The following is a 20,172-nucleotide window of genomic DNA, read 5'->3' on the forward strand; positions in this document are numbered from 1 at the left end:
TGTTATCTCCGCTGTTCTCTTCTCCTCTTTCAACCATCCTTGTCACGATTCCACAGGTTCCACTTATTCCACGTTCCACTTATTCTACGTTCCGTTTATTCCACGTTCTACCGACTCTAACCCTAGAACTACCGATAATTAACACGAAGCTATTTCTACCAAAACCAATCAAAATGACCGGTGTTTAAAAAATATGTAATGGAATATTTTTATATTTATTAGATTTATTACATTCTTACAGAAAGAATTCCATGTTATGTAGTACATTTTTGGTATTGTTAATCCATCTGGGACCATAATCTCTAAACGAGGGTTAACACATTTATAAATTTGTACGAGTCATTTTGGCTGTTTGATATCTAGCGTTGGCATCTAGCAATCTGGTGATCGGATTATTCGGAATTTCCCTGATAACTGATATCGTCATATCGAATGATACGTAGTAAAAATTTGAATTTCAATAAACAGATTGCAGAACCCTTTTACACTTTGACAAGTACCAGTCATTTTGATTGGTATTGGTATAAGTAGCCTTGAGACAAAATTATTTTCAGTTTGAATACTTAAAAAACAAAATAAAATTCATTATATTATTCTTTTAGTTATCGTTGCAAAAGTCATTACATTGCGGGAAAAAATATAACATGAAGTAAGAATTATAAAATAAAATTGTAGAACCAGTCGATTTGACTGGCGTGATAGTTTTAGCGTTAAATATCTGGATGGTCGCGATCGAAACGCGGTTCGTGAGATTTGCCAGGTGGCAGCGGTGAGCACGACCATAATAATACCTGTACTAATTACGATCACAAACGCGAATTTCAGATGGAAAGGAATGCGACGCTCTGGTGTGCTACCACGAGAAAGACTCGAGCCTGGTCATCGGTATAGTGATACCCACGTTGGAATCGAGGCACCGGTACAAGTGCACGGCGCTGGAGCTCTCCCAGTTGAATCAGAATTGTAAGTCTCGGGTTTAATTAAACGCGGCACCGAGTCGCTCTCCGAGGGAGAAACTGTCCGTTGATAGCGTTATTAAGTTTCCTGTCGCGTGGTCGACCGAAAGGGTAAAGTAAAGGCTATTCCAAGATCTCGAGGGATAGCTCGGTTCCTCGGAATCTCGCTAGATCCCTTCTCGCGATCGAGCGCGTAGCTGTTGCGGCCAAAAACCGCCCAACACCCTCGCTGCAAACTCTAAACCCTGGTTTCCTTGGGAAGCGAGGGAAGATCGACCTGGGAACGGCGACTGAATCTCGCGCGCCTTCCGCCACTCGACGAAACAGCGCAACGACGACGACGGCGACGAGTCTTCGTTTGAACCGAGGTTTGCCACGTTTGATCAACGAAACTCGAAACAACGTGCACGTAAAGATGTTTTTAATTTTTGCCACGTAACGTCGCTCTGGAGACCGCTGTAAGGCGTCGCGATGATCAGAAATCCAGGGAGAACGATAACGGATGGTATTTTGGCGGAGAAATTGGCGAGAGCGAGCGACGAATAGGATCTCGCGAAGAAAGGCAGAAGGGAAAAGGCGAAAGGAAAGCTGGCGAAACGGGGACGATTACCGGGAACAAAGGCGAACAAAAGTTTACGAGGTATAACGCGATCTAGTTTCGCAGCCACGTCGTCCATCCTGGTTCCGCATCTCATGAATATCAACGGCTAGGTGCTCAGCGTTGATAACGGGTGCTCGGTGAAAAATATTCAGACGCTAATTTCCTTCTAATTGGCAGGACGAAATTGGGCCGTGTAGGTGAGCGAGCGGTCGACCGCCCAATTTTATTAATGCAAATTGCCCCGCGCTGCCGGCTCCGATCCACCGATGCAAACTAGCCTATACATAAATTTTGTTCGCCATCGTGGTCGCCGACTGCCCTTTCTCCTTCTGTCTTTCGCGTGTACTTTCACGAAATCAATATGCGCGTTTTTCGGACTGAAAGTCGTTCGTATCGCAGTTCGGAAAATCTTGTTCCTCGTGGCGAACGATGCACGCACAAGCTCAGCGAATGTAGAACTGGTAGCTGCCGGAGAAAGGGCGATCTATCGGTATCGCGGAACCGTGGTCCGGTGCATAGAAGTTTGCGAATTGAATTAGGAAGTTGGGCTTCTTTGTCTGACGTCAAGCGTTTCGTTTGTCGCTTTGATTCTAGCAGCCGCGGTTTCGAATTAAGCGTATGCGGTACCGTTTCCTCCGCTGATTCTGCGTTTGCGCTCCGCCAACTTCCGATAACGCGTGCCTGAATCGAGAAACCGTTTCGTTCGCGCATTCTTCTCTTTGCTCGCTCTCCGTTCTCCACTCGTCCTCGATTCGTCGTTGAAAGCGAACGAACCTCGGAATTTTGAAAAGCAGACGGAAGAACGGTTGGAAGTGGAAGAAAGCTTTGGCCGAAGTTGCACGAGCTCGGATGAAACTCGAATTTTCCGCATCGACTGTTGCGTAGCTCCGATTCAAAAGTACTGGTCAAGCAAAAGAGAGAGAGAGAGAGAGAGAGCGAATGAAAGCTTTCTATGGTCGTGGCATAGTTGGCTCGCGTGCCGACTCGGCGAAATCCAGTTCATCCTTTGACTGATCGTCCATTTTGTTGGTAATTCATCAAACATCGGTGAACAAACGACAGGATGCCGATAAAGCTCGGTGCTCGCGCCTAAACGTCTCTCTGCCAACGGTTATCGATGCCGAGGAATTTTCCAATCGCGATCCAGTCGATGACGCCGATTTAACGTTTCGTCGTTGTCGTTCGTCCGTATGTACGTACATCGTCGGCGCTCTAATCTCACGAATTATTTCCACAGACGAAGAAAAAGAAATACAACGATTTTTCTTTCAGGGGGTGTGGAGATCGGGCCGCATGCCGTTTCCAGTCGAAGAGTCATCGTGGTGCTGAGCCCAGAGTCGCTAGGAAACGTTTGGAACGAAACGAACGTGGGGGTTGTCCTGAATCAGCTGTCGTCGCTCACCACTCGAACGATAGTCATCATCACCAAGAATCTATTGAACACGACCGCGATCGCGAAACGATCGAGTCGAGCTTACAACAACGTACGTGAATACTCGCTCGATCGTTTGAAGGTCTTGCATTGGAACGACACCGGGAACTTAGGTTCCGGCAGCCACACATTTTGGTACAAGCTGCGGCTCGCAATGCCACCGATTCGACCGATCAGCTCCGAGAGCGGCTGCCAATCGGTCGCCATGATCGTTCAGGCGAACGGAAAATGCGGACAGCAGAAGGCTCGATCGCGCGAAAGTCTCGAAGTTCTCGTTTAAAACGGAGGAAAGCGAAACGATCGAACGAAGGAAACGACGTAATGGATCCTTACGTAGTATATACTTACATATACCTACGTAGTCTCTTCATCCGTGTTTCTCTTCCTTTCGCTTTTGTACGAAAGCTGCGACAAAGCCAAGTTTCCGCGCGCTTGTCCAAGTATCCATGCGTTTCGCGCAGAATCAGACGTTTGAAAACGCTCGTTCGCGTAGCGTAATAAACGCGCACCACGTTAACGCCGTTTCCTCGCCGAATCTCGCAAACAGCCGCATCTACGGAACTGTAACTTTCAAAAATGCAGCGGTTTCGATGCCCGAGCAACCGATGCACGACCTGTGTGTTGTCATTCTAACTTGTGCTTTTTACGTTGCGACGTGCGCCTTGGACGCTCCTCGGCGTATGTCTACAAGGAGAGCTACAGCGCGATCCGAGTGTCTTTTAATTTTACTTTGGCTGCAGACCGTATTATGTACGACGAGCGAAATTCATAAATTTACTTAAACGTTCGCTGGTCGGAAGCGAAAATTGATTTTTTCGCGACAAATTGCCACGGTCACGAGTAGGTTCAACCATGTCGAAAGATACGCGCACCACCCTCCATCCAGTTTTATCTTCTGCACGTGGAGCAGACGCGACGACTGATCGCGATCGGCGAAATTCGAGGAAAGAGGAATTCAGGCGAAGCGCGCAGTCTTCCTTTTCGCGCGAGCACGCGGCGCTTCGAGCGAAAAAAGAAAAAAAAAAAAGAAAGAAAGAAGTAAGAACGAAACGCGTTGGAGAAGTTACGAGAAAGAATAACAGGACGGAGAAAGAAGCGAGTCCCTTGCTACTCGCGTATATATACGTAATCGCTTATCGCGTACACTTCTCGTTTTCTCTGTTTGTATATATCGGACAAATCGGTGCTCTATTGTCCTTATTTATTATTTAGTTAAGTCATCGTACTATTTATACAACGTTTAGATTTTAGCGATCTCCCTTGTATCAGTATCGAAATCACGAATTACGTAAAACTCGCGTCTACGTTTTCGGGCACACTTTTCTAAGCGGATTTTACGCGCGGTTTTTAGCGAACAAATTTACGCACGATAAGACTAATAATGACATAGATATTTTATACTGGTTTGTACATATACATATATATGTAAAAGGAGGAAAAAGATAAGTGCGTGTGTAGGTGCATGCATGCGCGTGCACGTGTATGCGTGTGTACATGTGTATTATATGTGAGATTCTTTTTTTTTCGCCGTTTTTTCAGAACTATCGTTACGTCGAACGACTACAAGACACTTAGAAAGATGTATCTGCGAACGTAACGTCAAACGATAATCCTGTAATTCTAATACTAGAGTAACGATTATCTACAATTATACAATATACACACTCTACTATACGATATACATATAGCCTAGCCGTTATACCCGCGTAATTGTACTTTAAATGTTACGCACACGCGCAGAACCGCAACGTGAGCTTAATTTTAATATCATAGTAATCTCTTTACTGTCAGTATTACGATACACTAGTGTACTTGTCTCGCGAGAATGTGCCTGGGCGATTGACTCGCATCGCGGCCAATTGTTGCGAGCCGAGTATAAGCAGAGTATAGACATTAGGAGGTATACTTGTTTATTTAGCGATATAGAGAACAACAAAACGACGACTATCCTCTAATCGTTTGTTGTCGCGTTTCTTTCTTTTTCTTTTTTGGTATATTTACATATGTGTGTGCGTGCGTGCGTGTGTGTGTGTGTGTGTGTCGCATTACGACGACAAACTGGTAACCGTTCTTACAATTACCTATGAAACAGAGCGGCGAAAAATGTGTGTACTGTTGCTTCTCGTCTCCGTTTGATGGCGTATATATCGAACAGAATCGACGATACAAGGCTCTATACGTACCAAATATCAGACGTCCGTTTCTCTTCGTGCTGACGTAATTAAGAAGTAAACGGAAATTGTTGTTCGAAAATTCGATAATAAACAAAGAGTATTTATATTTCCAGAAATCGTGTGTATCGGATCGTCACTTTTTCTTACTCACATACGAAACAACGTTACGTTTCGCAACCTTGCTAAAACCACTGCTGTCGTTCAACCGTTAAACAGCAACGGCGACTTTTTCCTACAGGAAACGCTTTAAGTATTGGAAAATCCTTTAAGGGTAAAACGAAAAAGATAAACATGTATTATCAAGATAAATGATTCCCTGCATTTATATTTTTCATCTATAATTAAATTACATAGGCACTTGTACATAAAGTAATTGATTTCACCTAGAAGTACAATATATTTAATTGTACAGCGAATAAAATGATCACGGGAAATATCAAATATGAAACATGAATCTTTTAGAATCTTGTATAGGAAGAACTGCATTCCTGACACAGTACAAACTGGAAAAGTGTTTGTTCGAACTGATAAAAACCCTTCTCTCGTTTGTTTCATCCTATAAATTCGACGTATCACATAATATAAAACGTTACGATGCAGACGGAGAACATTAGAAATCCGTAAATATTCTTTCAACGTTTTAATGAAATTGATTTCACATAGCACCCATCGGACAAAACATTCTATTTACAAAAAATCGAGCAAACACCTACACTTTTAACGAATGGTTTTTGTATATATTCTCGTAGCATCAACCAGCGATGACAAGAGAAGAATCGCTACAGTGGGGTAAAGTTTTATTCCGCAACTATATATATATATATATATATATGTATCGTTTATATAAAAATAGTATCTGTCACGTATTTAAATTTAAGTACGTTCGAGTCTCGTCACGGTTATTCAAGGCAATGCTTATCTGAATGAAAGAATGTCAAGTTCGTTTACAAAAATCTATGTAATAATACTGTATCGATAAACGCGAAATCCGTTGAGAGATGACTCGTTCAAATGGCGTATGCTTCGATAGAGTTAACTAACCCCACCGATCAATAATCGTATAAAAAGAATATAAACTTATAAAACATAGCCCGTGCAGTTTGTAAAATCTAAATGGCATTTATTTCCGTGCTTCGTTTATGAATTGGCAAATGCGTTACGAAATTATCAGAGTGTGGTCGACGTACGATTCTCATAGGTTTGGCGAGCGACTTCCTTTAAAACTTCTGCCATTGAAGACCCGGTTTCGTTTATCATACTGTTTAGATATCCTTTCCTTTCGATCAAGACGTACGGAGCATCAAACTCCTACGGAGTTAAACAAGTTTGTTAAATCACTCTTCTTATCTCCGACTTACCTTCTACTAGTTGTAATTCGATGCGTAATAAGTAACTTACCACAGCTCTACCGGCATCCATCACCAAAATTCGATCACTGTCCATCACGGTATTAAGGCGGTGCGCGATGGTCAGCACTGTACAAGTGGAGAATTTAGAACGAATCGTTTTTTGAATGAGTTCGTCGGTTCGTAGATCAACGTTCGCGGTAGCCTCATCGAGAACCAAGATCGGATTATTTTTGACGATCGCGCGGGCGAGACAAACCAATTGACGCTGACCGACACTTAGATTGGAACCACCCTCGTTAATATGAGAATCCAGTCCCATTTCCTTTAATTCAACTTCCTCTAACGCTTGCCACAGCACATCGTCCGGGTAGTTGTTGAAAGGATCTAAATTGCTTCTCATTGAACCCGAATACAGGAAAGGTTCTTGAGGAATTATACTGATTTTCGAACGCAAATCATGAAGTCCGATCTCGTTAACCTTCACGCCATCGATCTCGATGACACCATCGAGTTCCGCAAGACGGAACAACGCCGATATTAAGGATGACTTCCCCGCGCCTGTACGTCCGACAATCCCTATTTTTTCTTGCGGATAAATCACTAAGTTGAGATTTTTCAGCACCGGAGGTTCAGCCGCATCGTATTTCATATATACATTCTTAAACTCAATTTTACCCTCTTCGGGCCAACTTTCCTTAGGCTTTTTATCCGGCGTGCTTTCCAGCGGTGGTTCGCTTTCCACGTTGCTAAAAATACAATTTGTATACGTGAGCAATACTCCTTGCTTAAAGATCATGCTAATAATATTCTATTGAGACGCTCACCTGTATTCCCCCACACGTTCCACCGAAGTCATTTGATTTTCCAGTTCGGTACTTTGCCGCATACCCCATTGGAACATTCCGGTTAATCCAATACTTTGCGTTATGGCCAAACCAATGTTACCACCCTGCCCTGTTCCATCATCTTGCACCAAAAAGCTCAAAGTGACCAGCATGATGTAGATAACGCAGAAAAAATCCAGCCAGAATCCAAATGCTCTTGAAGAAGAGATGAATATGTACCATGCTGACGAGTGTAAGTCTTGGTGTTGATCAAATTCCTTCGTAAGAATCTCTTCCGCTCCAAAGGCTCGAACAGTCGACAGCCCTTGCAGAGTTGCACTGAGATGCCCAAACACCGGTGACCGAGCTAGCGTTTTTTATTACAAATTATTTAATCATTACAATTAGTCCACGAATTCGATAGGTTTCCCTCGTGAATATGAAAAACGATACTTTTCGCTTTTGGAAATAAAATGCGGAGGAAATAATCGTGTTAGAAACAAATACTTACTAACTCCTTCGAGCCGTTTGACGCTACGACTAGTTGCCAAATAAAAGACACGAATATAGTAGAAGATGATTCCGATGACCACGGTGGGTATTAATAGCCAATAGTTGGCTATTGCAACGACGACTATGATACCAAGAAGGGACAGGCCAATTTGTAAAGAATCAATTAGAGCTATTGGTAACACTTCGTCGATGGCTCCCATATCTTTCGAGAATCTATTAAGAACTCGACCCGATGGATTTGTATTAAAGAATTTCATTGTTGCTCGACTTATGCATCGGAACATACGATCGTGTAATTTAGTGGAAGCTCTCATACACGTCGAAAAAAATGTAATCGAACGTACTATAGTAATTATAACAGTGGAAACGATTAAGCCAGTGTACACGTACATGCAGACATCGCGGCTTATCGGTCCTTTCCAATTGATTTCACTGACGCCATCTTTTGTCTCATTCACCTTTAAATGAATATATTTACTCGTGACGATTCATCGAAATTATAAAAGACAAAAAGAAGAAGATACCAATGATAATTACATATTTTTCTTCCATATTGACCCACTGAGAGATAAAGAAATCGCTAGCACTGGCTAATGTCTGCGCAAGCACGCAGAGCATACCAATCGTAGCTACGACGCACCAATTTCCACCAGCTTTAAAGTACGATGCATACACTTTACCGGAAACTCTGCCCTTTGTACGCGCTTCAGCTACCTACATATAATTTACAAATGCTTCTAGTTTTTGCTCGGTCTTTATTTACTTTGACGAATAAAATATTTACTTACTTCAATCGGATCCTCTTTCTCAGTTGCGCTACTCTTTAACGAACTCAAAGATGCACTACTAGCGTTCCGAGAATTAGACCTGCTAGGGGGGACAGAACCTGGTCGTTCTTCTTCAGCAGGATTTTCTAATAATCTTCCAAAGTCCATTCCCATCGCAATAAGCTCATCGTATGAACTGAAACGAGTAAAACTTGACTTAAATAAATAATTTGAATGAGAAAAATGTGACAAAACTAGATGCCACGGATCGTACCCGTCAGCCTCGATTTCTCCATCTTTCAAAACGATTATCCTATCGACATTTCGTAAGAACTGTAACTGATGCGTGGCGAGAATTCTAGTCTTTCCCTTTAAATATTTCACGATACATTCTTCAAACATATGTTTGCCTACATGCGCATCTACGGCGCTTAGAGGATCGTCTAATAAATAGATCTCGTTTTCTGCATAAACCGCTCTGGCTAAATTGATCCTATACATGCAAATGTGATCGATTAATTGCAACACAATATCGTCTTTAATAGAATGCATATAAATGGTATTATAATTACTGACCTAGCACGTTGTCCACCCGACAAACTAATTCCTCTTTCACCCACGATCGTTTTGTCGCCATATGGCAACAAAGTGAAGTCTCTTTTTAATTGACAAACCTTAATCACACGTTCGTACCGAAACTGATCCATTTTTTGACCAAACAAAATATTTTGTCTAACAGAACCAGCAAACAGCCACGGTTCTTGACTAGCGTACGCGATTTTCCCATTTATCTGTAAAACAAAATAGAATGTTTACATTTTATTATAGGAAGAAGATATAATTATCCAAGGAGCAATACGAACCTCTATAGTACCCGACTTTAATGGTAATTCTTTCAACATTACATTGAGTAAACTACTTTTACCAGACCCAACTTGGCCAACAACGGCAATTAATTCACCTGATTTCACGTTGATATTTATATTTTTTAGCGTATCTTCGTGATCATGTGAAAACCATTTGACATTAGCATTCTTTAGCGACATAATATATTCTCCTTGATAATTTGCTGTCTTACGTTTTCCATCATGTACCTCTTCTTCTATGATATTTGCATCATTTTTATCTTTGTGATTTTGTGGTTTCTTCTGCTTGCATTCCATTTTTTCGTCCTCTTCGTTAATTTCTTCGTACGACATAAACTTTTGTAAACGTCTTACAGAAACCAACAATTCAGCTATTTGTGTTATTCCTACGACATCGATTGTTTTGTTAGATTTAATCTAGAGATTTTTGTTAGATTTAATCGCTAATAATAGTTGTCTATTCGAATGTACTTGCCTTGTGGAAAGTAGACAGTCATATTAAGCCGCAAAATATTATAATACGCTTGTAACATGAACACTTTCTCGGCAGTTATTTTATGACCGTACAATACATAAGTTACTATTGTAATGAAAAGCGACATCCTTGTCGTAAACATTATGAAAGACATAGTAATACCTCTAACTAAAGACATGCCTCGTATAACACTAATTTCTCTCCTGTAACGATATCAATGATATCATGTTTGCAAATAGATATACGGAAAAGAAAATTCTTATTATAGAAAAAATACCTTCTTGCCCTTTCGATTAAATTACTAAATGGTTTCTCCCAGGCATACATTTTGATTGCTTGAATACCACCAATAATTTCATTAGTTAATCGGACTCTTTCATCTGTTCTAAGAGCAGTTTTTAATCTGTACACCGAAGTTTTTTTACCCAAATATCCTATATTTTTAAAGGAAAAACAGAAGCTATACAAGAAATGTTTGTACTATATTTAATACACAACAGTTATTAATTTTCATTACCTTGTAAAGGAATAAACAGTAGAAGTATTATAACTCCGAAAATAGCGGATAATTCAACTTCCGTATACATAAAATATGTTATGATTATGGTTTCTAGTGGTCCAAGCCATAAGTAATGTAAATATATAAGTGCTACATCAAATCTATTAACATCGTTAGATAGGAGATTCACCGCTTGTCCTACTGTCGTTTCACCCAACGCAGTTCTCGAAAGCTTCAATGCTTTCCTATAGATCAGTGTACAACAAGCTATACGCAGTTTCATTCCCATATGAAGTATCCCTAACATGTATGGATGAGTAATAAATATCAACACTCCTGAACATAATATTACACCACCTGCATATAAATAGGCATCTTCTTTTGTCATTTTAGTATCAGTGTAATATCTTAAGAGTTTTCCGAGGAATATTGGCTGCATTACTCTGTATATATAAAACAGAAGAAGTTACTGTTCATATCACATATCAAGTAACTGATTAATCAACTAAATTCCAAATTACATAAACAGCATCTCTATATTGATATTATTAAATATTAATCTAACTAGTTAACTAACTAGCAACTAATCTTATTTTACTTCCTAAAAAAAAAAAAAAAAAAAATACTAAGCTATCTAATACTAGATATGAGAAAAGGATTAGTAGGTGCAAGATACAACGGGCTTAGGGACTTAACGGTTTAATCGCTTCGTCAATTTCACGAACTTGCGAATTGGAAGAATTGTATAATCTGGTCATTATAATATGCAGTGGCATAGATTCGACTTTCGTCTGATTGTAGTAACGAATCAAAAGACCGACAAACAAGGGTTGTGATAATCTGAACAAGTAATCAGATTTAAAAATTCAATGAATTTGATTAGCAGATTTTCTATAATTATAATAAATAATAAATATGAATAAAATTAGACAATGTACCTAAACACTATGTCGGAAACCGCATAAATTACTCCATAGAATATTAATTGAACCCCAAAACATTTCATAAGAACCTTTAGTAAACTAGGCGCCTTTAATTTCTTTCTTCCAGTATAACTTTCATCGCTACATCCTTTTTCCTTGTTCAGTAATTTCTGTTTTCTATATGCTTCATAATCCTTTTGCCATGCTTTTGATATCTTTGTACCTAAATAATTGCTGTTATGTTCTTTGAGAGTTTTATATAAGTCGGTTACTTCCAAATCTCTATGATAACCAGCCCAAAAAGTAGGTAATGTAAATCTACCAACAAAGATAAAACTTTTATTATAGCAAATAGTGTTTTAATTTGACATAATTTCAATGATAAAGAGTAAGCAATGCATTTTTGTTTCGCGTTATCTTTAAATCAATGACTGAGCCAAATGTTACAAGGCAGTAGAATTATCTGTTTTCAAATGACTAATGTCAATAGTACCTGATTAAAGATAATAGGAAAAGTTCTTTCAAAAATTTTTGTTTAGAAATGCTGGTAGATAATGGCAGACATTGACATCTTCTTTCTCTCTCATTTATTGATTTAACAATATAATTCAAGATAATTCTTATGCCATCTTTTGCAAGACTTCCTTATATCTAATTTAGAGGTATCTTTATTGAAACATTGCTTACTTATCACCATGAACTTGTGTTTTTATTAATAGCCAATAACAAGAAAGAAATGAACAAGTCATTGTATTTTTCAAACTTACGCAAATGTTATATGACTAAGAGGATTTGCTCCTTCTCTAGGATTCTTTTTTCTTTCTGCTTTTACTTTTCCATCCATGATGGTTTTTGATTAATTAGATTTCCTGCAAAATTTTGGCGAGGACAGGAAAAATTACAATTTTTTGTTAAATTAATGTATATTTACAAACAATAAAATTAATGTACTATGCTATTATAACTTTATTATTTCACTACAAATATATACAAATGAAAGATAAATAAATAAGTAGAGTAGGCATATACTATGTAAGTACTTATTCTGATAAGTGATGTACAGAATGATAAGTTAACAAACTAAATCTAACAATACAGAATATATCTTTAAGTATCGGTAGGGTTTTATCAGATTTCTAATTGGCATTGGTACATATTAATAGATATTATTGTTCTCGATTTGACACATGTTCTATTTTTAACATAAGTACAGGAAATTGATATTTGCTCCTATATGTAAAAACTTTTAACAGTTCTATTTAATAGCAACAATATAAAATGATTATACCAACTAAATACGAAATGTTAAAGCAGAACATTTAATAATTGTACACTTAAATGTTCTTAATACTTTTACAGAATGCTTTGGTTTAATCTCCTTATATAATATGGGATTACTTGCTTAAAATAACGCTTCAAAGAACATTGATTAAATTACTGGTTATATATCAAATTGGACTTTACTCGTCTAATTTAATCTACACGTGCTTACTTCTTGTAAAACTATTCGAAAAAATCTGATTGGCCAGGCGTTAACAAATCGAGTTTAACATATGTAATAGAAACTAGAATTTACAAATTTTCGGCAGTGTGCGCTAAAATTTGATTAACGTCTTTAATAACATTAAATGATTCATCGATTGTTAGAATCACGTCTGATAAATGAACTGTCATATCACCATCATGCTTTTTCAAGATAACCCAAAACGATAGGTTTGATGCATGTTGCTGGTAGATAGAAGTGAGAAATATTATAAAATGTAAATGATGGAAAACACAAATAAATGTTTAGTCAATGTTTCGCACGACTTACGATCAAAGAAGATAGACGTGTCTATTTTCCAGCATGCGAATGTCCCATTACTTTTCACTTGCACAACAATTCGTTGGATGACTAGCAACATCCACTTAAATAGAAGGCCGTTACTTGACTGTGCTTTACTCGCCTGCGCTCGCATGAGTTATTGGTTAACCTTAAACTAATACGTGATATCGCCCCGTAGTTATCTTTGCGTATATCTACACATTTCTATCTTTCTTTTTCTATATCCGTATTACTTCGCAATGACGATCAGGACGGCATCTCTTGACAGACTAATGAAAAGAGGGATCTGCTTATCAACACAGCACATCTTTGATGTGAGAACCGAATAAAAACATTTTCATCAAGATAATTAACCAGCAGGTCGATATCTATATCAAATTAACCAAATAACATTAAATGAACGATAATAAAAGAAGCTAGTTTCAACTTCTATTCAAAATTTTCATTACACTGAATGAAACCTGCAGTCATCTAACAGAAGGATTCTAATTTAAGAATTAACTTACAAACTTTATTTAACTAAATGACTATTTAATTACCCAATGTTCTTGTTATCGATAAATTAAATGACAAGAAAGAGATTTCATTGATACATTATCTTTTAAAATGTTCATTGACGCGAACAAAAAGCAAAACTGAAATTTCTCAATGAAATAATTTCGGGTTTTCTGGTAAAACAATGGTCGACTAGAATTAAGTTTTATTTCATGGAATTTATCGAACTGTCGGTAACACTTTTGTACAATATATCATCGTACTTATTGAAAGTAAAAGAAAATTCAATAGAAATGTATTACAAGTATAGTTTAAATTTAAATACTTAACGCATACATATAGAAAGGACATTTATCGATTGGCAGGTTGTAGCTTCGTGTCTTACTTATTGTTAGTTCAAAATTTGGTCTTATACTATCAACTCGGATTTTTCGCAATTCATAGCTCTTCGTCTCTTCATTATTGTTACTAATCCTCGAAAAGTTCAACAACTTTGTTCAGGTAATATATCATCTATTTTATGCGGTTATAAAGAATAACTAAGGAAATTGTACAAATACGAAGAGCTAGTATCAGAGAGCTGGACATAACATAGCATTTTTATCATTTACTTTTTTCCTTTGTGGGCCGTACTTGAAACTAGGAAATTTATACACAATGCATTGACGACATTTGGCACTTTTTGTAAAAAACATAAAATTATGTTAAATTTAAATTTTCGATTAAAGTGAATATATTTGAGGTTAAAAACGGCGTAAATACTTTTGAAAATTTGAACGTAAAAATAATAGAAGATATTTTTTCGTTAAATATCAATAAACGCAATATTCAACATGACTATACATACATACATATGTATTTGCTCGTACATACAATATAAGTATGTATATAAGATTGTATATAACTATATATATTGTGTGTGTATATATATACTGTGTATTTATTATATAGATTATATATATATATATATAGATACACACAACATATACATACAATATAGTTTATACCGATATTACGTTCTCAAGCGATGAAACGAAGTCCGTTTAAAAGACGCATGTGATAAGAATTACACCGTAAACTTAGTATATATCATCAAGGCGTTAATTAAGCGTCTGAATTGAAAACACATCTTCTATTGAACTTTACGAATCTCATTCCCAAAAACTTACGTATCTGATTTATGATTGTATAACATTCATTAGCTTCAATAATTATGCGATAATAATAACACGTATGTATGTATATCGAAATTTTGATATCGCGTACGACGATCAGAGTCCTTGTTTAGTGTTAAGTAGTAGAAACAGGACAAACGACGGAAATTCGTGATATCGTTTTTCGATTAAATTTATAGATTAACGATAATCATAATCCGAGATCGCACGGTTATTTATTTTGTGTAGGAATATTTGTGTGCGTAATCATGATTTTAGTTTTTGCTCTCTCGTCCGAATTTCTTGTCCTTGTAAACTTGTTACAGTTTAATCTCGCGATTTTAACGCATTTCCATGATCGCAAGAACATTGGTAAGTACTTAGATGCCTCTGAATAACTCTACCCTTCCTCCGTCCGATATTCGAAATCTTTCGATGGGGGCGTCTTCGCTGTTTCGAACCGATAGCAAATCGATCTTGCAAATTCCGAATGAAACACATAGAAACGAGGCCTTCAGATTCCAGGAAACTGATACTAGAAATTCGCAGGCGAATACACGGTGCGTTCGATCGAATTTCTGCAACCTAATATTCCCATAGTATAACTTATCGCAAGGTTATCCTGTGCGAATACGAGCAGGGACAACATCCGTTTTAATCCTTCTGTACGTTCGTGAATCGACATACGTTGGAAGCAAGTTTTCGTATCGGTTTCCTTGAACGCGAAGCCTCGCAAAAGTAATTTCTTCCGCATTTTCTACCTACTACATTTTTCGCCATCGCTTCCGTTTTTTATTAGATCACACTTGTTACGGGATACTTTCATATTCATGAAAGATCGAAGTCTCACGTAACACCTTATACATATCAACGTACATTTAGAAAAAAAAATCGCTCCGACATATGTCTTTTTCTTTGTTTTAAGAGTTAGACGAACTAACATCTGCTTCTCGTCTTCCTGTTTCTCACTTTGTTCGTTTTTTGTCGATCGAACATAGAATCGAATCGATCGTAGGTACCTCTGCTTGACAACTGGACGCTATGGCCAGGTTTCAAGTGTTTTCCGATTGGTTTAAATTACTGTTGAGTAACTCGGTATTTGCGTTGTTTGCGTTTAGCCTCTGCTCTTCCTTCAGCTTCTTCTTCTTCCGCTTGTTTCTCTTGTGCACCCAAAACAAGCTAATGAACAGACAGAAGAGGAAGCCAGAGATGCAACAGGCGATCAATATCCACGTGTTCCTGGCCTTTTCCGTCTCCGCTTTCACCCGCTGTATTTCCGAGCACTGCTCGTACAGTTCCGTGGTTCTATTGCTGAACTCCGGTTTCGTGCATCCCCTTTCGTGCTCTTCGGTGCAATTGTAGACTGGTCGCGAATGAATTCCGCGAACGCGCAGCCACGCGTTCAACGTCTGGCACTCGCAGTTATTCGCGTCGAATTTGATCGGATTTTTAGATAAGTCAAGGATCTGTAAAGAACAGAAGGAAGCTAGATCCTCCGGAGAAACAGAGACAATGCTGTTGCCCGAAACGTTCAGGTGCAACAGCGTGGGAAGCGGACCCAGCTGTGGTATCTTGTTAAGCCTGTTCTTCGCTAGCTGCAAGAAGATCAACGGAGACTTCACTTCCATGTTTTTGAATAGGTCGTCGCTCAGTCTATTTTTGGCTAGATAAATCTTTTGGAGATATGGTAACTGGAAGAGACTCTTAGGAAGGGTATCGCAGCCGTTTGTCGACAGATCGATCACCCTCAAGTATCGTAGATTATCGAATGCTCCCTCCTGGATCTCCTGGATGAAATTGTCGCTCAGATAAACGTAGGCGAGATTCGTGTACGCCGCCAGACTGTCGTTCGTTAACATCCGCACTCTGTTCACCGACGCGTCCAGCACCTATAGCAAGAATTCGACTCGTTTAATGCTGCAAACGGAAGAACATAATAGTTTGGGAGATAGTGACCTTTTTCCGTCTATGATAACTTACTTTGCCATTAGCCATCTAGCTTTGTCACATTGATGGTCAAGACGAAGGAAACGCAAATACGGCATCATCTCTCGCGGCTTTTTCACAATTTCGATCGAGCGTCATCGCCTGACGTAATCGCGGAAGAAACGCCATACTTTCGTTTTCTCCACTTTTACCATCAACTTCGACGAAGTTAGACGTAACTTTCGAAATAGCTTGTCACACACGGACTATCACTATCGCTAATCACTATCTTCCGGATTATGTGAAAACTCCATGCTTTGACTCGTCTCACCTGAATTTCCGTCTTCAAATTCGGAGGAATCCATTCGAGGCCTAAATTCTTGCAATGAACTTGGATCATCGAGTACCCCCTGCTGTACTTGCAAATCCTCGAAGGGATGTCCTGATCCATGACTAGTGTCGGTCCGGAAAATCCAAGGGCCATCGTGTCCCGCATGGTCGCTACGACGAAGCCCAGCATTAGAAGCCCGTTCATCAGAAATGCACTCATGCCTGTAACAGAGAGGCGAGATTTTCTCGTTGAGGCTTCAAGTTTGCTTTCGCGTCCATGCTTCGAGACGTTGGCGACGTTTCGGAAGAGACGCGAATTCTCGAAAATATCGGGGATAACGTCACGGCAGTTTTCGCCCGCGAGAAGCTAGCTAACGTTCTAACGCTTCTCGTTTCGCAACAAGCGAAACTCAGACCGTTCCGCTTGCTCGAAAGGCCAATGAGATACGTACATTCGCGTTACGTTTGAAAACTTATCGCGAAGTAACGTGCGAAAATTCGCCGGCTGCGAATGGCAGGGAAAAAGTATGCGTTGTTATGTAGCGGACTTCGATCCATTATTCTCCGGTGACCGCTCTCGAGCGCAAACAATGACGGGAGAATTTCTGAGAAGTATCTTCGATACGGCATTTCACATAGCACCAACTAGCTATGGATGCTTTCGCTTCTGTAGAAAACTTTCCTGATCGATGACCGGCTTATAAAATTCATCTGATCGACCGCAACCATGAAACCGCGAACGAGACCCATTTCCTCGCTAGATTTTCCAGGCTTTTCAAAGTCGAGACGGTTATCGTTCTTTCGAACAGAGTTTGGTCACGTCTTGTTCGATGCACGCCACGAAATTGCAATCGCGACGTTTTATCGCACCAGTTCCTTATCACGGAAATTGATCGATCAACGGTTTTCAGGATGCCATGGAGGACGAATTCGCGGAAGATGGTTATCGTCGAGTTGCAAGAATTTCTCTCCGTTCAGGCACGTGCCGAAGAAGTCGGTTTATGTACCATGGAAGCAATTCGCGTGGCTGGAGCAGCTAGCGAGCGTTCGACTTGTGTTTATTGTACCAAGCTTTGATGAACTGCAGAACCAGTCCCGGTAACGTAAGCCAACTAACTATATTCTCTGGCCGATAGACAGAACGGAGAGCACGCTCGACGGATACATTTTATGCATCGTTCGCGAAATTCAAAGCCGACTCTCTCGATGCGTTGCGCAAACACCGCGGTACCTGTTTCGCCGATTCAACTGGGGTTTCCATCTGTTCGACGAATATGCGAATAACTCGACCGATGCAGATCGTTAAAGTTTTAAAATCGTTCAACCTGCCACGGCCGCGTCAAGAACCCATAAATTTTTCAACGAGCCTCTGGCTGGAACGAATTCAGGGCTGTGGCGCGCATCAATTAAAAGCTACCGGTTGTTGCCTTGCTTAAGCGACTGTTGTTTCGGAGGAAACGCGCAGAGAGTCGCGAAGGATCAGATAAATACGGAATGTATGACACGCGGAAAGGATTCGGAATAACGTGGTAACCGAACAGAATCCCAAAATAGATCGTATTATCGCAAAGATGCCTGTGTTACGCTGCTCGCGGCAACAGGTCTGTGAAACGTATGGAAAAGGCTGAGAGCTCCTCATCGTGGTTATTCGTGGCGCACCCAAACCATCAAACTTTAAACGTAAACTCGACTTGAACCGATGAACCGTGATCGACGTTGCCGAAAACGAGAGGATCACCGGGAGGACGAAGGAACAGGAACAAGCGCGTTAACTAGAGAAGACCAAGATGCTTTGTAGAGACGAGAGAGACAAGAGATAAAACGCGACTATCTGCAAGATAGGTGGGCCAAACTCGTGGAAATAAATTAGCGAGTTCTCGTGTATCAGGCGATTCAATTAGTAAGTAAGTTTGGTGAGACCTGTATTGTTACTGCCCCTATTATCCAAATACGTACTCATCTATCCGAACATTCTGTTATCTGAACGCTTTTTCTTCCGGAACAACGTTCACCATTACGTGTCCTGTAGAAACAGAAACATTCTACTACCGTTCTAACAAGTACGTACACAGAATGAGATACGAATCTGTTAGAGTACGCGAGACATCTGCCGCTCAACTCGATAAATATCATCTATAACATCGTACACGATGTTGCTGGAAACATAAACAAGAGCGAAACGAATTCGACGCTCGTTTTATGTTTCAAACTCGAGAAATGATTGCTACTTTATTCTCGTGTCTTCGTTCGGAAAATAGTCGTATACCTCTGCTCCCTCGTATACGATAAACCAATGAAGCGATGATGCGTGTATTTCATAGGCTATCGATGAAACTGGTCGGATACGATGCTACAACGCCAGTCTAGGCGCTTTTTCTGTGCTTTGTGCTTTTCAATTTTTTACCCTTGTCACGAACTTTGGAATTCAGCTTGAAACGCGTGCGTTTTACGAGAACAGCAGCACGCGATCGTTCGTAATAATTGAAGTCGCAGGAAAAAATGTAGCCAGCGACCCGAAAAAAATCTACGAGTTTTCAGTTTTTTCAACCTTTCCCGTTTTTCCCGAGCGAGGCCGCGCTGTCCTGCTACAACAGCCGTAATCGGATGCTCGGTTGGTTCGTTCATACAGCCATCAACGTCGAAATTGTAGGAAAAAATTCGTTATTCGCGATACGAAAGACACGAAGCTGGTAGATCGCGATGCTCTTTCGAACAATTTATGTTCACCGATTATCCAGCGATCACGCGCCATATTCTGCAAACGTTCTCTTGAAACGTATGTACGTAACGTTTACGTTGGTCACTACCGATCGTGACTTTACAAGTATTTGTTCGTAGATTTTACGATAACCGAGTCATCAAGTTGTAGCGTAGAAGCGGTAAAAGTTGACAGAATCGTTACTTGCGCGCTTGATACGATCCAAGCCGGAGGTCACCGGTTCGTAAACCGTTTCATCCACGAATTCCCATTTCCCTTGTGACTTGTTCTCCCTCTCGATTCGGCCCTGCCCGTAAACATACTTTACGAGCTTGTCCGACGAACACACCACATTTGTCTCCCTT

General features: G+C 39.7%; 3 protein-coding genes across 8 annotated transcripts in view; 1 reads left to right on the plus strand and 2 right to left on the minus strand.

Annotated features, from left to right (window-relative positions):
* Positions 1-5,279, plus strand: part of LOC100644734 (single Ig IL-1-related receptor) — a 126,255-nt gene extending 120,976 nt beyond the window's left edge. The window contains exons 6-7 of the mRNA XM_003399345.4: positions 826-963; positions 2,830-5,279. Coding sequence (XP_003399393.1) covers positions 826-963; positions 2,830-3,269 — 578 coding nt within the window. The 3' untranslated portion in view covers positions 3,270-5,279. The remainder of the gene's footprint in view (positions 1-825; positions 964-2,829) is intronic.
* A 180-nt stretch (positions 5,280-5,459) lies between these two features.
* Positions 5,460-14,527, minus strand: LOC100644974 (probable multidrug resistance-associated protein lethal(2)03659). Of its 3 annotated transcripts, XM_048410320.1 has the most exons (16): positions 13,193-14,527; positions 12,147-12,248; positions 11,395-11,697; positions 11,153-11,296; positions 10,475-10,899; positions 10,235-10,391; positions 9,958-10,160; positions 9,480-9,868; positions 9,193-9,407; positions 8,891-9,109; positions 8,638-8,812; positions 8,387-8,563; positions 7,848-8,307; positions 7,337-7,703; positions 6,562-7,258; positions 5,460-6,471 (listed from the first exon to the last, which is right to left on the minus strand). In XM_048410320.1, the coding sequence occupies exons 2-16, from the start codon at positions 12,221-12,223 to the stop codon at positions 6,331-6,333; spliced, it is 4,149 nt and encodes a 1,382-aa protein (XP_048266277.1). In that variant the 5' UTR covers positions 12,224-12,248; positions 13,193-14,527; the 3' UTR covers positions 5,460-6,330. The 3 variants fall into 3 exon arrangements, with proteins under 3 accessions (XP_048266277.1, XP_012169775.3, XP_048266278.1); XM_012314385.3 differs by lacking the exon at positions 11,153-11,296 and having other exon boundaries at positions 13,193-14,526; XM_048410321.1 differs by lacking the exons at positions 11,395-11,697; positions 12,147-12,248; positions 13,193-14,527 and having other exon boundaries at positions 11,182-11,302.
* Positions 14,528-15,306: 779 nt separating this feature from the next.
* The window catches only part of LOC100645210 (slit homolog 3 protein), a 31,812-nt gene continuing 26,946 nt past the window's right edge, over positions 15,307-20,172 (minus strand). For 2 of the 4 annotated variants that reach the window (XM_003399348.4, XM_048410323.1), the window contains exons 2-3: positions 17,111-17,331; positions 15,307-16,742 (exon numbers count right to left, since the gene is read on the minus strand). In XM_003399348.4, coding sequence (XP_003399396.1) covers positions 15,906-16,742; positions 17,111-17,331 — 1,058 coding nt within the window. In that variant the 3' untranslated portion in view covers positions 15,307-15,905. Of the gene's footprint in view, positions 16,743-17,110; positions 17,332-18,116; positions 18,210-20,011; positions 20,096-20,172 lie in introns of those variants that run through there. The other 2 variants (XM_012314389.3, XM_012314387.3) reach the window with 2 other exon arrangements.

Source organism: Bombus terrestris, chromosome 11 (assembly GCF_910591885.1).
Source record: "Bombus terrestris chromosome 11, iyBomTerr1.2, whole genome shotgun sequence".
Lineage (NCBI taxonomy): Eukaryota > Metazoa > Arthropoda > Insecta > Hymenoptera > Apidae > Bombus > Bombus terrestris.